Raw genomic sequence first — 17429 nt, forward strand, 5'->3', positions numbered from 1 at the left:
GGAACTGAACTTTCCCTTCCTGGATCAACAATGGATTTGGTATTTCAAAAGTAACACAGGCTCTGGCAATGGACGCAGTTGGAGAACCTGGCAGGTCAGGGGCAAAGGAAGGTTCTGGAAGGTTGTGGGTAGGAACCAGGGAATAATCTAGACCAATCTTCATCAACCTGATACTTCCTACTACCATCCACACTATCCCCCAGCCAACAGAACTATACAGGCTAGGGTGGGGTAGGAGCTGAAGTCACAGGTGGGAATTCAATGTAGTGCTGTGTTAAAGTCCCTTAGTGGTGCACTGGTTGCCCTAGTGGAATGGCTGTTGTGATAGAGATGGTGCAGGAAGCCAGTATGGTTCTCATGGCTGATTGCACAACATATTCCTGTAGTCCTGATCCCACTTTTGCACAAGAAGCTTCTGCTAGCACAACTGTTGTGCTAGTTTCATATTTGTGCAACCATTATTCTTGCCCTTAAGCTATCACAACAGCCCTTGTGCTGGAGGCCAGAGAATATTGAACCTTTAACGTTCTGGAGGATACCAGTTTGGCAGAGCCTGATCTAGAGAGTAATGTCACCACCAGGGAGGAAGCTTGAAGATGAGGGATGGAGCCTGACAAAGACCGGAGCTCATGAGGTTATCAGACCTCAGTGCTAATTTGCTGGCAAAACAGTTTTTATTGGATAGATTAGTAAAATAGTGGGTGATTGACACTTTGGCCCATTTCCCAAATTACAGAGTGCCCTTAAGCAGCAATGCATCTTTCTACAGTCAAGTAAAATAAAAAATATATCTAGATATCTAGGCAGATTTAAAATAAAATTAAAATCTAGAAAGTTGCCACATTGTTTTCCAGAGGTACCCCGATCCCCAATAGAGCAACATCTTAGCATCAGCAGAAAGAGAGTTATCATAAAAAATGCAGCACTTCTTCAGCACAGTCCCCATGAAACAAAGACAGAAGGCGGCAGCCACTGTGCTGCCACCAATGGGCAACATTAAGAACAGTTACAACACAGAGAGCAGCACTGAACTAGAATGGAGAATGGCTGAGATGGGATGAAATCCACCCAAAGATGGATACAGCATGTCAAATGGGGCACTTCCAAGAGATGATGACTGTCCCTGCCTCTGAAAAGCATAAACATCAAAAAATTAAACCTATTGCCCTCTTCCTCCTCCTTTTGTCTTCCTCCCTGGACTGCAAGCAATCTCCTGTCTGTACACACTCCCAGCAACAGCAGGCTTAGCACTGCCCACAGCACTGTTCTTAAAATAAGGAACAAGTGGAAGTAGCTCACTGCACAGCCACTCTTGCTAACTTCCCAGCAGGTGGGTCACTGTTGCTGTTGCTCACTAGGAGGGAGAGATGGTGTTTGCACCAACGTGTTTGCACCATGCTGACTTCTCCACCGCCTCACTCTTCCCTCCCCTGGAAAACAACAGTGACCCACTTGCCAGTAGGCTAGCAAAGCAGCTTCACACCCCCTCCCAGCAAGTCACTTCTGGCAACAAGTAAGACTATCCACAGCCTGGGCAATTCCTGTACTTTTAAGAGCAGCTTGATGCACAGGAATCAGGAGGTGAAGCTTCTCAGAGCACAGAGACAAGTATGATTATCCATTGCTAATTTCAGCAGATTGACCTGCTCTCAGAAATGCAGGGGTGGGGAGGAAAGGCAGTAAAATATCTGGCAACTCTAGAAATAAGGATTCCAAACCAACCTTTTTTTCTTTCTTTCTTTTTGAGAAAAGATAACTAGATCTGCCCAACTCAGGTTGGAGGAAACAGAAAAACTAATTGTTTAAACAAAAGCTAATATGCTGCTTTAACAAATATTCACAGTCAAAGCTAGACTGCAGGGAGTCTAGAAGTTCAAGATTCAATCTTCTGCAATTCAGGTCACAGATCACAACAGGCTTGTGGGAAGAGAGAAGAAAGAAATCTTCCCACCAAGCTGTATACTGCTGCAGTTCCTGTTCTCTTAACTACTTATTTTCAGTCACATTTCCCATTCTGCATGGGCGGTAATGTTCAAGAAGGCCAAACCTTACAGTAGACACAACAGTATTGTGGAATTCTTCATTATTATTAGCCCCTTTCCAAAGCCTATTCAATGGGATTGCTAGATATGCAGTCTGGTGGCTTTCAGTTTTCTAGGGGAAATGACAAATTCCATTAACAGCATCATAATGAGAATGGATTTCCCTTAGACTAGAGACAGGGAACCTGCAGTTGAGTTGAGTTGAGCTCCCACTCCCATCAGAAGAAGAGAAGAGGAAAAAGAGTTTTGATTTGATATCCCGTTTTATCACTACCCGAAGGAGTCTCAAAGCGGCTAACATTCTCCTTTCCCTTCCTCCCCCACAACAAACACTCTATGAGGTGAGTGGGGCTGAGAGACTTCAAAGAAGTGTGACTAGCCCAAGGTCACCCAGCAGCTGCATGTGGAGGAGCGGGGAATTGAACCCAGTTCACCAGATTACGAGTCTACCGCTCTTATCCACTACACCACACTTGCTCTCAGCAGCCTCATGTCCATTGTGATGAACATGACTGCTGGTCATGGATGGTGGGAGTTGTAATCCGACAACATCTGGAGGCCCACAGATTCCCCATCTTCCTCCTAGATTCAATTACACTAACATTGTATGAGATTCTGTCCTTCAAGGCAGCACCATCATGGATGGAGGTGATAGCCTGCCTTGTTGCTGTCCTGAAATCAAAGGGAATTTATCCCAAGTTTGTGTGTGTGGTTAGCACTGGGGTGTTATCTTAAACTGGGGACAGCAAGTTCAGTTCCACCAATCTATGGAGCAGCTGTGGAGTAAGAAGCAGAAAGGTGGCCTTCTGTTCCAGTCCTTCAGAGAGGAGCTGCTCAGCATTATGGAGAAGCGAATGGACACCAGGCAGGAATGGTCCCACTGCCACATACTCAAAGCTGCAGTGTTACATAAATGTGGTTTATATGCTTCTATTTGTCTGTTTTGCTTTGGGAAGGGAAAACTCACCAACACAAAAGCACCAATATTCATGACACCCTCGCCAGGCTGTCCAGGAATGCAATCGCTATCTGTATTCTGTATTTCGAAGCATAAACTCTCAGAGAGGATGCTGAGACTGACCTGCTTCTTGATTTAGTATTATTTTTTCTTTCTTTCTTGACCCTCAGGGCCCCTTATATTTCTATGATTCTATGATTCTTTCTTTTTCTTTTGGTTAAATAAAGCAAGCTTCTTCATGATCCTCCTCATCTCATGACAAGCAAACAGACCAGTGGTTTGCAAACAGTTTGGGTCTTTCCCAACAACCAGGGTGAAAGAGGCCACAAATCCAGCCCCCCTTGCCCCACAAAAACAAAAAACAAAAATGAAAAATGGGGAGGGCAGGATGTTTGGGCCTATCACTTCTGCCTGGTTGAGTGCTGGTTGGGCTGTGCCATTGGTGCTCTGGAAATGGCCAAAAGAGCACAGAGGCTTCCAGTCCTGCCCCTCTCAATCAGGCTCCCATTCAGAAATAAATTGGGGAATTGTAGAGTGGAAAGAAGATACGTGATAGGTTTCTTTTCCAGGGGAAGGGGCAGAAGGCTGCTGCCTCCCTCCCTCCCCCCGTGGACTGTGAGAGTGTCGGTTTCTGCCTGCCCATCCTCCGGCAGAAGAGTCTGAGGCTCTACTTAGTATTTGTCCAGTCCTGCCGTAGAGGAATTGGGCACACGCGGCTCAGCGCTCTAGCGGCTACTGTTCTTTATGGCCTCCTTGGCTGCGATGATCAAGGGAGTCAGGCTGGAGAGCGGCTTGGCCAGTTTTAAAAACGGATGCTGAAAGGAAGAAGAAAACTGTTATTTATCTGACAGGTGGACAGACAGATGGCTGGCTAGACAAGCAAAATGTTGCAGTGCATCCTCTCTCCTAGGAGGAGTGCTCCTGTTCAGGGTTCTAGTTCAGCAACTCCCTGAAAGCAGGACATTCTGCTCCTCTGCCATGTTGTTTTCTTTTTTCCCCCAACAGTCACCACATTCTATCGTTACTGAGCATGCTCAGTCCCCTCTGGGCTGTTTGGAATGGTTGTTGCGGTTGGGGGTGGTCCCCTTTGGGTTTTTTTCTAAAAGTTTTTCTTTGTTTTTTTGTCTGCAAGCTTAATTATTTGTTTCTGTTTCTGTATTGCTCCCTATGAAATATCTCAAAACGATTTAGCAGTAAAAAGCATAGGCAATAAAAGCATATATAAACCATTTCATTACACACACACACACACACACACACACACACACACACTCTTAAAAAAAATTAAAACATCATCCACACCCAGCATACTGGCACTTAGCATAAACCAACTTCCTGTGTTCTTGGGTCAGAGCATTGGTCCATCAAGCTCAGTATTGTCTATGCTGCCTGGCAGCAGCTCTCCAGGGTTTCAGGCAGGCAGTCTCCACCAGGAGATGTCCAGGATTGAATCAGGGACCTTCTGCATGCAATACAGATGCTCTAATCATTGAGATACAGCCCTTCCCTTTTGTTTCTGAGCAGGTCAGTTTTGGCTAGAATCCTGATGGCACTGTGTTCATTTTTCATGTAAGTGATACTTCCTGTTGTGCTTTACCCTGCAACCACTTGTGGACTTCAGTGGTCTGCACTTGTCACTTGATGCCATCCTACCAGGCATCATCTACACATGTGATAACTGGCACTTCAATGCATGTGTGAGTGAGGCACTAGAAATCTAACACCGTAAGCAGAGTTTTCATATCACCCATTGCATTCAACGGAACCAGCTACCATGTTTAAGATATTGAAGCTAATATACTTCCACATCTGTAATGGAGAGATGACAGTATTTTGCCACTCTGCCCAGCTAATACACCAAGAAGGGGTCTTGTTATCTGGGCAACCCAGGAACTCCATATATACTGTCCAGGATTTTGCTCTGGAGAGGTCACTACATGGTTTGAATTCACCCCTGGAGGCACACTTCACTGTCTTTCAAGACAGACAGATGCCAACCACGACGACTTCCAAAGCCACTAGATGTTCATGCATGAGTGTAATTTCTGAATAGGGTGGCTACATATAACACCCAGATGTTTATGCCCAGATAGCGTGGGTGATTGCCACTGATAAAATTGTATTTTATGCTCTTTCACCCTGTCAAATATAGGGGAGCAATAGGATATGGAGAGCAAGGGGCTCCTGCAAACTAGGATCCAGTAAACGAGTGTAGAATAACCAAATGATATGTGTTAACCAGCACTCAGTGTCATCTAGAACCTAAAACCTTCCTTACACTCCCCTGCCCAAGGGCATGGCAACTGCTTAAGAACATAAGAGCTGGATCAGGCCAAAGGCCCATTTAGTTTAACATCCTGCTCTCATGGTGGCCAGACAGATGCCAATGCAAAGCCCAGTAGTAAAACCTGAATACTGCAGCACTCTCCCCACTTGTGGTTCCCGGCAACTGGTATTCAGACTGAGGCATACTGGCTCTGACAGTGGAGGTAAAACATAGCCATTGTGGCTGGTAGCCATGGATAACCTGATGTCCCTTGAATTTACTGAATCCTTCTTTAAAGCCATCCAAGTTGGTGACTATCACACTACATCTTGCGGGAACAAATCCCATAATTTGGGTAGCATCCCCACACTGCTCTCATAATGCATGAAACGTGAGTGTGGCATGTGGGAGGAGCAGAAATCATGCAGGAAGGCCCTGCACCTCCAAAGCAGCACAACACCTTCACAGTGAATACAGAGCTGATGTGGGAACCCACATAACAATCCAACTCTTTTGACATTTCTGTAGGGGACAGAAAAGAAAACAGAATGTGCCCTCTCTCCATCCCATAACACATTACCTGCAAGAGCTCTTTCGCAGACCCTCGCCTGTCAACATCCATCTCCAGACAGCGGTTCAGAAAGTCTCGGAAAACAGCAGAGAGTCTCTCGGGGTTCTGCAGTTCTGGAGTCCCATTTGTAGCTATCAAATACAAGGCCTAAAGGGTAAAACGGTAAGTTGCATTGATTTATCTGAGGCGGCTTTTCTTGTTCCTTCCTTTAGGTATTTATTTGAGGATTTTTATCCCATCTTCCAATAAACTTGAAACATTTTTCTTTTGCAAAAAGAAAATGCAATGAATAAAAAGATATGGGCAATAGAAAACTTTCCATTCTTGCATGTGGATCTGAGCACTACTGTGTAAGCATGATTACACAGTTCTCTAGATTTTGCAATGCAGTCTCAGTACAGAAAAAAATGCATGCACACACACAAATTAACATTTTACATAAAACAGACTTAAAAATGTGTATTTGTGGACGAATGCATAGGGAAATGTGTACTTTATGTAAAAAGTGCATTGAAATTTGGTAGTTCAAGTGCTGACTTTTCGTGCATTATTTCAACAACAATAATAAAAAACCACCATGCAAAATGGGATTGAAGGAACCGAAGAATAACTTCCCACAAAACTGAAATGGAATGGAATTAAGCTGCCAACTTCCCTGAGAACAATCCACAATTGAGGTGATACAGCTGAGAAGGCTCCCTGTCTTTGTTGCCATCCACCTGGGACCTTGGATGCCTCCAGTGTGCAATCAACCTGTGACCCTTATGCGAGTCCCAAGGCAGTCTACAATTTAGGATGGTTTTTTAAAAAAAACAAGAAGCATACTGGACTTCTGATCTTACCCTGAGAGGATTTTCATTGAGATATGGAGGTTCTCCTTCCACCATTTCTATGGCCATGATCCCTAAAGACCAGATGTCCACTTTGGGCCCATATGCCTTTCTTGTCACCACTTCAGGAGCCATCCAGTAGGGGGTTCCCACCATTGTGCTCCGTTTACTCTGCTCAGGAGTGATCTGAGCACAGAAGCCGAAGTCAGCTGCAGCAAAGGAAAAGCAAAGATGATGAGTTACAGAAACGGTATGAAACCAGCAGAAGAAGCAGACGAAAGAGCAAGTGGGGAAGTTGAGGTAAAGAGGAAGGGAGGCTGAAGAACACTGACAGATTGGAGAACAGAGAGGAAAACGATATGATAATTGTCAAACAAAGACAACATCCATACTGGAAAAAGAAGGATAAAGGAGAAACGCAGCAAAAATTAAGCAAGGATAGCAAGGTGCATTTCAACAAGCGAAACCAGCAGATGAGAATCTCCAGCTCATAAGTCAAATGAGGCTTGGCAGGCATCCTCCTTGGACCATGTCCCCCTGGATAGTTCAGTTGGTTAGAGCATGGTGCTGACAATGCCAAAGTTGCAGGTTCGATCACCGTACAAGATAGCTGCATATCCCTGCATTGCAGGGAGTTGGACTCGATGATCCCCAGGGTCCCTCCCAACAATTCTATGGTTCTATGATCAGTGGTTGCTGCAAACCCTTCTTCCTTTGCTTACCTTACACCATTTGAAAGCACTGTGATTGACCACTGGGCAGCCCCACCCACCTTTCAAATTGGCCCACAGTGGTTGGAGGAGATCTGGAGTTGCTCCAGTCCTTCCTGGAGATGCTGAGGAGTGAACCTGAGACCTTTTGCATATGCTTTGCCGCTGAGCTGTGCCCCCATTTTCACACATGGAACTCAAACTGATATCAATGGAAAAGGTAAGCCCTGGTAAGCATTTCCCCCACTCAAATGGATGGGACCTTAAAAATGCTTAATCTCAGCTTCATCGTGCAGCATGCATCTCCACATAAAACTAGGAAAGTAAATGGGTAAGTAATAGTATGGCTGTGTACCACTGCTGATACTACAATCTCGGGTGACTACAGGAGATTGCATTACAACCTGGGTACAAATTAGCAAAGTGTCACCATCACAACATGGGAAATATCACTTTGGAGCCTCTTCTCCAGCTTCCTTCCCCCACAGTCTGATCCATCTTCTTATATTCTTAAGCATATCCAAGACACATAGGGTTTTAGTCCTACTTGAAATAGATTCATTGAAATGAATGAACCTAACTTAGTCATGCACATTAATTTCAGTGGGTCTACTCTGAATAGGATTCTGCCCTGTTATGTGCTGAGATAAGTCTTAAGTGTTTTTCCACCGCAATCTTAAACGTTTAGTCCTGCGGTCATTTTGGGGGAGCCAAAAAGAAAAAAGAAAAACCAAAACCCAAATTCATAAGGATTCAGAGAGCAGCAGCATAGAATACTGATTATTTGAAAATTATGAAAAGGAAGAAAAAAAACTGAAGAGCAAAAAGTGTTACTGGGAGCACCATACACATACACACACACACACACACGTACACATATTTCTCGACATAAGTGGGGTAGGAAAAACTCCCTGACTCTTAGAATGTCTTAGAGAAGTTTCTCCCTAACACAATGAGAGAAGCACCAGTCAAATAAACTGTGCTGACAGTTAGGGATGGAGGAGAAAACCATCAGACCTGCATTTAAAGCAAATCAACCTAATTTGCCAGTTCCCAGACTTGTGTATCAAAAATGTAGCTATCAAGGGGTTCACATGCTCTCCAAATTTTTGTGATGTGGTGTACTTTATTGGGAAACTGCACATTTTAAGAGAAGGTGCAACGTTAAGCATTCTAAACTGCATATCCTAGGTGCTTAAAATGTACATGCAATTCTAGCTGCTTTTTTAATTTTCGAAAAATACATAGGATGGAATGTGTATGTCAATGAGTGCATGATCACCTACATAAGTGGCTACACATGGATAATTATGTAGAGATGGGGAATTAAGCATAACTGAAACTCCCTTTGATACCAAAACTGGCACCATTTCTCACCTGTTTTTGCACTATATCTTTATTGGAGGGGAGAGATATATACCACCACTGCACCCTGACAACACACCACAATACCACACCACAAAAACTACAGTGGCAAAAGCCTTACAGAGAATACCTACTGAGTTTGACAGATCCATCCATCCCAAGAAGAATGTTGTCACTCTTGATGTCTCTATGGATCACTTGGTTTGAATGCAAGAAATCCAGAGCTTGCAGGCACTGATATTTAGAAAGTAATAGATAAGATACTTTTAGAAGAGCATGGTGCAAGTCAAGGATTATGGTCTGACTTATTAGGAAATGGAGGAGGTGAAGTATATTGCCAAATCATTTTTTGTTTTCATTTCTATAGGAATGGTAAGATGACAGAGTGTACGCTACAAACAGAGCAACTTGCTACATGGGCACTCACACATTATTTCATTCCAAGGTAGCATATATGTGGCTTTAACGTGGTCACCCACCCAGGTGGGTGTCAAGACCCATACCTGCTTAGCTTCAGCAAGCAGGTGGCCTCTTGAAGCTTCAGACCATACCTTGGTACATTTAGCCCATTTCCCAGCACTGCCACCACTTCCTTCACTGAATAGAGATCCACTCTTCAATGGCCAAATCATTCTCCCTTCCCACAGGAAGTATCCAACAACTGTGGGCATATACTTCGGCAGTGGCATCTGCTCTGTCCCACCTCGGTCATCAGGAAATTACAAACCATGGTTTTAAACTCCCCACAGCACCCTAGAGCAATGCTACTTTGGGTATGACTGGCTAGCTCCTCCTACCATTATCTAGCAGATATACTCATGCCAAAAGGTAGCAACAGCTTGGTTTGTGTGTAAATATCTCAGCTTAAAAGGTTGGGAAATGCATGGGATTAGTGCATTCACACTCCACTGCCCCTCTCCTCTTGGTATGCTGCAGTAAGAAGACTTCAGTTAAGCTATAATCAAACCTGGAAACAATGGGTTGTTGGTCCAACATTTGCTCAGCTTAGAGTAGGACCATGAACATGAATAACTTATAGCCACTCATTTTAATAGGCTTACTCTGAGAAGAGCTAAGGTTGCACACAACAGTAGGCTTAAGAAGGTTCAGAGCAAGTCAAGGATCTTAAACCATGGTTTGAAGGAAGTGTAAAGTTCTCGCTTGTTCCAAACCTTGTAATCATGGTTTCCTGGCTCAGATGTAATGGAAAGATATGGCTAAAGATTTCTGGAATTAACCACAGTGCCTTGGGAATGGACAAGGGGAGGGACAATGCTCATAGGCATAAGGATAGCCCCAGTGCTTTTTGTTTTGGTAACAAACAAATAAATGAAGTGTCGGTACTCAAATCTTGATAAAAGTGCCATAGGTCGAAGCACAAAATGGTTGTGATGGGCAGCAAAAAAACCAGAGGCAATGGCATTCCAGACACTTTGTCACACACAAAAAGCTCTGGATAGTATATATTTCAGCTTCACGAGCCAAGATATGTGCATCCAAAGCAGGCCAATGTATAAACATAACTGTTGGTTGAAGACCACCATGCTGTCACAGCATGAAATTACTTACCTCTCTACAGACAGCAGCTATCTGCCCTTCATCCATGCAGGTTTCTGTAACAACGTCAGTCAAAGAGCCACCAGCCAAGTACTCCATTACCACCCAAAGTTCATCACCAACAAGGTAACTGAGACATCAAATTCAAGAAGTCATTAGTAGATGAATATGGAAAAAAAAAAAATACCAGTTCAATGTGGTCTGAATGCTGTGGTCCATAGCATGTAATGCCTTGAAAGAGAATATTATGAAAATGATATACAGGTGGTACATGACCCCAGTCAAGCTTGCTAAGATATATCATTTGTCTGATAATAAATGTTGGAAATGTAAGGAGGCTGAAGGGACATTCTTTCACCTCTGGTGGACTTGCCCAAAAGTGAAGGCCTTCTGGGAAATGATTTATAATGAGTTTAAAAAGGTGTTTAAGTACACCTTTCCTAAGAAACCAGAGGCCTTCCTCCTGGGCATTGTTGGCCAGAAGGTGTTAAAGAAGGACAGAACTTTTTTTATGTACGCAACAACAGCAGCAAGAATTCTTATTGCAAAATACTGGAAGACACAAGATTTGCCCACACTGGAAGAGTGGCAGACGCAGTTGTTGGACTACATGGAATTGGCTGAAATGACCGGCAGAATCCGAGATCTGGGAGAAGAGACAATGGAGGAGGACTGGAAAAAGTTTAAGGACTATTTACAAAAATATTATAAGTTATATGAATGCTAAAAATTTGCATGATTTGAAAAATCTAGCTTCAGCAACAAGGTTCGGTGTTATGGGAAATTAAGTTATAATTATGAAGGGACTAAAGTTTAAAATGATATTACATTTATATTAAGATAAAAGTAAATTGTGAATAAGTATTTTAAACCTAAAATATAACTATTTGAAAGTACAAAGCAATACATGAAACAAGATAACAATTTGCTGATATTTTTATTATAAAGAATGCAGGGTGAGGGGGATGTGGGGAAGTCCGGTTGGTGATGGAAAAAATGTTTTGAAAAGATGGAATTTCTTTTTTCTTTTCTTTTTTTTCTTTTTTCTTTTAATGTTATGTACCTGACTTGATTTTTGTATTTGAGAAAAGCAATAAAAATATTTATATAAAATAAAAAAAAATAAAAAAAAAATGAATGCTGTGGTCCACAAACAACATTACACTAATAAACCAAAGAAACAGAAGGTATTGATGGGTACCAGACAGGAGGGAATGCTTCACCCTCCCCACCCTATCAACTTATTTTTCTTATGGTCCCCACCTCTCCCCTGGGGTTCTGGATGCATACTGGCCAAACTGCAGCAGAATAGCACCTGGAAATCTGCCTTCCCTCTCCACTTTGCAGCTGTTCAGCAGAGGCTCAGGCTGGCACCTGCTTCTAATGAGGCACTTGTGGCCTAACAGTTCCCACAAATGAACAGTTACACCCAAGAAGCTAGCAAGTATCCTTTGGTCACCAGTGATTGATTTACTCATTTGCTGTCTTTCCACAATGAACTGTGCCCAAGGTGGCTTACAGCAAACCTTCAAAACCAGTGGCGGCTGGTGCTCATTGGAACTGATAGGGCAGAAGACAGGGAGCACAAACAGTAGGCAGACCAAGAGCCAATGATAGGCGGAGCCAGTGTGACCTCCTAGACTGGTTGTAAGCAAAGCAATACGTTGGGGCTGGTTGAGGACAGACCAAGCTTGGTGGGTCAATGCCCCACTTGCCCTGGTGGCCAGCCTCCACCACTGATCACATTTTTATCCAAAGCTTCCTAGCAAACATTATCAGAAGGTCACTTGAAGATACTTACCTATCTAAGTAGTTAACTATGTTGGAATTCTTATTTTCCCTCATGACCAGGATCTCATTGATTATTAATTCCTTTTTGGGTTGCTGCTGGAGATTCATTTGCTTTATAGCCACCTGAAATGACATTTTCATGAAACTTAATTTCTGTTTTTAAGTGAACCCTCCCCTTCAGAAAACAAACAAACATTTTTTTAAAGAAAAAACATGCACAAAATAAGTGCAATAGACTGGAGGCAACTAGATAGGTAACCGCTGAGAACAGCACCAAGTTAATTAAGAGGGCAAATTAGGTAATAACTATAATACTTAGCATTTGCCTAGCACTTCCTGGTCTCCAAAGTGCTTGACATGCATAATTTAGTTGCAATTCTTGCAGCAACCCTGTAAGGTTAGCTGGCCTTGCTGCAAATGGTGGGGGAATCTAAAGTTACTTAGGAATCTCATGGTCAAGGTGAGAATCAAATCAGGGATTTCATGGGTCACTATTACCACCTCTCAGACTTATTGGTTTAAAGAAGTTGTGGGGAACCTGTGGCCCTCCAGGTGTTGCCAAAATGCAGCTCCCATCCTCCCCGGCCATTGGCTAAGCTTGCTGGACCTGACAGGAGTTGTAGTTCAGCAACATCTGGATGGGCAAAGCTTTCCCCCACCTGGTTTAAATCTAGGCCTGCCTCAGTCACGTACAACCCAGAGGACTGGGGGCGCTCTATATTTAGGTTATGTGAGTGAGGGGAGCCAAGCGCACTCTGCGCCCACCACTTACTTCCCTGTACATTCTGCGCCAAGTTTCTTTCCCCTCTTAGCCAAGCTGGTATTAAAGCTCAGCTGAGGAGAAAAGTATGGGGACAGTTTGCATGGAGATAGTCTGTGAGTACACACTCCTCAGCTGTGAACTTATCTGGATCTAAAACTTAAGCTTCCCACTACCAAGAATTCATTATAAATAGTGCACAGTAAATGTTGTTGAATATATCTAAGTTGCATCAGTTGTATAATGACAACAAGCAGATTCACGTTCTTAGGAAACAGCTATGTTAAGTGCTAACACACTTTGCTTCAGAAACCAGTATGCACAGTAAATGGGTTGCTCTGACAGAAGGAGACCTGCCCTGGGAGGAAGACTCTTTCCATAGGAGGGAAGAAGGCCTCGGATACTACCCAATGGATAAAATGTACAGGTGGTGGAGAAGAATTTTCTGCTGTATGGTGTGTATATTTGATTGCCGCACTGTGGTCACAATCGATAGGGTCAAAAAGGGAATTTTTAAAAAGCAAACACACCCATTGCTATCCATGAAATGCTGGGTGAAATAGTGTCTCAGCTGCACTCCTGGGGGTTGCATCTCTTTCTGAAATCACTGGCAATTGAGAGTCCACTATATATCTGGAGGTATCCGGCTCAACTTTATCTAGTGTTCCAGCACCAATAATTGTCAATGCAATGTATATCTTGCTGATATCAACAGCCAAACTTGCATGAGTGTTAATAAATCTTGATTGCCCCTTAACCTCTCTTTCGTTCCAAGCTTGAAAACCCCGATCTTTCTACTGGGCTTCACCATAATTGTGAAAAAAAGGTGCAAACATTAAGCTGACAACTCAACATTAGTCAAACTCAAAGAAGTTCAGAGGCCTTCCCATTCAGTGCTTTGACTGATCATTATATGGGTCACACTTCGGTCGACATGCAGAATGGTACCGAGCGTGACACAAGCGACTCATAATTGCATAGCTTAAGGTTAGGCCTTTGACCTTCAGTTTGATTCCCCCTCCCTTAGCTTTAACTCTTGAGGTCAACTAACCTCCATGTTACCTAAATACAAATCCCAGGTATTTAACCACGATCCTTCTTTAATTAATATTTATAGCAAACTTTGGAAATCAAAGAGTCTGTCCAAGTGTTAAGAATAATTAGCATCACTGGAACTAATATGTATAGAATCCCCATTATGAGACCACCCAGCACCTGAAAAGATAGGAGGGTATTGTATTGACTATGACAGGCTTAGCAGCTGGATTTGCTTCTACAGCAAATGAGCACTGAGGGCAAGTCAAAATCGACTGCTGCAAATACATATAGTCACAACCAACAGACTGTGTGCCATCACAGAGGTTGCCAGATCCATTATGTTATCTGCCACAGCCACCATAATCAGTACTAAGACCCATCAAGCTTAAGAAGAGATTTCAAGTCTCAGCTGGTAAAGGCCCATCTCATCCAGCATCGTGTTTTCACAGTTGCTAACCAGGTGCCAACCAGGTGCCTATGGGATGCCTGCAGGTAGGACCCAAGAACAGCTGTGGTCTCCCAAAAAGTGGTATTCAGAGTCATACCACCTCCGCTGCATTTCCCCCCATACGCAGGTTTTGGGAAGCAGTTTTTCCTAACACAACACATTTATGTACGTGATTTTCCACTAATATATGCATTTTTGTACACACTGCTTGTCTGTAGTTCACATTGCTCAGCACTGCAAAATTAAGACTGTGAATATTTCAAAGGGTGCCTACACTTCAGTTCATATACTATTTCAGAAAGTGTGAATGAATTGGGTAAGTTTGCCTTTAAATGTGATCTGAACCCAATTTCTCCCCCATTCTTACTTATGAGTGATGCAGTTCTGCATCAGAGGCAGGCAATAACCCAAAAGTGTGTACAAGTATATTACAAGCGGTATGAGAAAACTGGGCAGAATTTTAAAAGCAGAGAAGAAACAGACACCAACATTGCACATACCTCCTGCCCTGTGGCAACGTCTATCGCTGTATAAACTGTACCTGAAGCTCTACAAGAAAATAGAATGTGTCGTCAAGATATGTGGAGGTGCCAAACAGGAAGAACATGAATAAAAATGAGCACATACTTATGCCTGCTGGTCACTGCTACAAAGTGTGTTGCCCAGTTTTAGAAGGGATTCTGTCAATTAAGTAGCTGGTGAGTTATTAGATGTTTAACGCTGACATGCACTGAACAGTCTTTCTACAATGCCAGAATGTTGTTTGGAACTGTGGATATTACCGTAATTAGCAAGCAAAATTATTTTAAGAGCATTTCACTTTTTTCTCCCACAGCCTGCATCCCTCGGTTTAATGCAATGTTTCCATTGGATATGCCATTCATCATTTCAATGTTAATGCTAATGTGTTTTCTGTGACTAATAGGGAAGTTTAATCCAATTTGTTTACATTTTTTAAAAAAACCTGTTTACTCATGGTTGTCAGTGCAGAACCAAAGTTCAAGTGCAGAGGATTTTGATCTGAGCATTTTATTTAGATAACCTTCCACCTGCTTATATCCAGATGTCTTTCTTCAGGCTACAGAAATAGGTCTGGCAGGTGTCAGAAGTATTTTGAGATTGAATATGAAACTACAGTCTGGTTCTCACACAATGCTAAATGCTGATTTATTAAACTATGGTTTGTTAAACCCTGAGTTAGCATTACATGTGAACCCTGCCCAGAGGCCCAATATGGGTTGTTTACTGTCAACAAACCACAATCTGAAGCTATGGTTTGATGTTGACTTATGAACCTTGATTTCTTTCAACTATAGCACGGAATTACATTAAAAAACAGCACCCTTCCTTAACCATGGTTTGCTTGCACCCCATCACAAATGCTTAAACTATAAATGCTCACCAAACATAATGAACGGCTGGGGGCAGGGGACCTAATTTTGAAGAAAGAAGCCACACCTTCTTTGATTGTCTGGGAGGTAACTTGTATTAACTTGTGGTTTGTTGAACAAGCCTTGGCTTAAACAAACCTTGGGTTAGTGTTATTTGCAAACAAGTCCAGTTTCTGTGTGATACCTCCTGCAATAAAATATATTTGTCATGATGCACACAACAGCAATATTTTATCTTTCCCATACTGTGGAATACTCAAAGATGTTGAGGTGAGATCTGAACCAGGGAATTACTGATGGTTGCTCACATTGGTAGCTCTAGGTGGGAAGACGAGGCAACCAAATTGTAGTCCCTGCCTTATGGAAAATATGCCAGTGATAACTTGTATAACCAAATGGGCAGAAATACTATAATCAAAACTGAGCCCCTGTGCCTTGGCAATACTTACCCCTGGCCAATTTTTTCAAACCTTGTATATTTCTTTTTCGGGTCTCCAACACTTACAATGCTTCCTGAAAAAAACAAAGGAAGGTCATCATCACTGGAAGATAATACCTTTTAAGTGAGAGCGAAGAAAAAGAAAAGGATAATATCATGTGAAGTGAACTTATATTTTCAGCTCAGGTTGTGTTCAGTCCTGTGGGAGAGACACTGGGGTAGGTGGGCAAAATTCACCAGACATTTCCATAGGAGGGCCTAAGGTTCCCTGTATTTTTAACTGACTGGGGCTGGTCAGAGTTGTATGTTTAAAAAGTTCAGAGGGCACCAGATTGTGAAAGTGTAGTATAGAAGTATTTTTCAAAAGGAGTTAGCAGAATCTGAAAGAAGATTATCTATGACCACTTTAATTTCAAGGGGGGAGAAGAGCCTATCTGTGTACAAGGAGAAAAGAAGTTAGGTAATCTCCAAGCAACGGAATTGGAAAAGGGAAGCCCTTCAGATCAGGAAGATAATGAGAGATTCTGAACCCGTTTTCAACTGTTGAATCAGATGAATCAACTTGGGTTTGGTGTCTTCATGCAAACTGCGCTTCTGGGGGCTGGACAAGTTGACCCTCGGGGTCCCTTCCAACTCTACACTTCTATGACATTCTGTGAGAAGAACAAAATAAGAGCAAAAATGTGAGAACATATGATTTCTAGCAAGACAGACAAAAGGTGCATATATTCCCCCTCCCAAAGCAGGATACAGGGGTCAGCTTTCTATAATGGGGGTGATTCAAAATACAAATAATCTTTGCTAGACCTAATAGCACTGCATCTTCTTTGCATTCTAAAACTGCAAGGGAAGAAAATGGATAGATGCAAAAATGTACCAAGCATTGCTTTCAAAACCACTTAAAAATGAGCCATTGACAGGTGAAGACATATGTCATAACACTGAAAACGACCTTGGCCATGATATTTAGGTGCTTTCAAAAGTAGAAATAAAAAACTGCCTGAATATTGCAGTAGACAGGGAAGGACAGCAGGTGGCAACTTAAGGAACCACGGGAGTTACAACATGACGGGCTATGCTGAAGGAAAATTCAGTGTGAAGGGAGAAGAAAGATGCTGAGATCCAAACTCCTGCAGAGAATATGCAATACTCTGATACAGAGAATATGCAAAACACAAATACTCTGTGATTAGTTACTAGAGTGGGGCATGTAACAGGCAGAATATTCTGTTGCATTCACAAGGGGGAAAGGCCAGGCAGTTA

The 17429-nt window shown here is 42.7% G+C and overlaps 1 protein-coding gene across 7 annotated transcripts in view; it reads right to left on the reverse strand.

Annotated features, from left to right (window-relative positions):
* Positions 1 to 652: 652 nt before the first annotated feature.
* The window catches only part of PAK3 (p21 (RAC1) activated kinase 3), a 144481-nt gene continuing 127704 nt past the window's right edge, over positions 653 to 17429 (reverse strand). For 5 of the 7 annotated variants that reach the window (XM_028715018.2, XM_077922712.1, XM_077922713.1 and 2 more), the window contains 9 exons: positions 16697 to 16819; positions 16177 to 16240; positions 14837 to 14885; positions 12101 to 12213; positions 10312 to 10429; positions 8877 to 8976; positions 6680 to 6876; positions 5847 to 5984; positions 653 to 3815 (listed from right to left, as the gene is read on the reverse strand). In XM_028715018.2, coding sequence (XP_028570851.1) covers positions 3726 to 3815; positions 5847 to 5984; positions 6680 to 6876; positions 8877 to 8976; positions 10312 to 10429; positions 12101 to 12213; positions 14837 to 14885; positions 16177 to 16240; positions 16697 to 16819 — 992 coding nt within the window. In that variant the 3' untranslated portion in view covers positions 653 to 3725. The remainder of the gene's footprint in view (positions 3816 to 5846; positions 5985 to 6679; positions 6877 to 8876; positions 8977 to 10311; positions 10430 to 12100; positions 12214 to 14836; positions 14886 to 16176; positions 16241 to 16696; positions 16820 to 17429) is intronic. The other 2 variants (XM_028715020.2, XM_028715021.2) reach the window with 1 other exon arrangement.

The sequence above is a fragment of the Podarcis muralis genome, chromosome Z, assembly GCF_964188315.1.
Source record: "Podarcis muralis chromosome Z, rPodMur119.hap1.1, whole genome shotgun sequence".
NCBI classification, from domain to species: Eukaryota; Metazoa; Chordata; class Lepidosauria; order Squamata; family Lacertidae; genus Podarcis; species Podarcis muralis.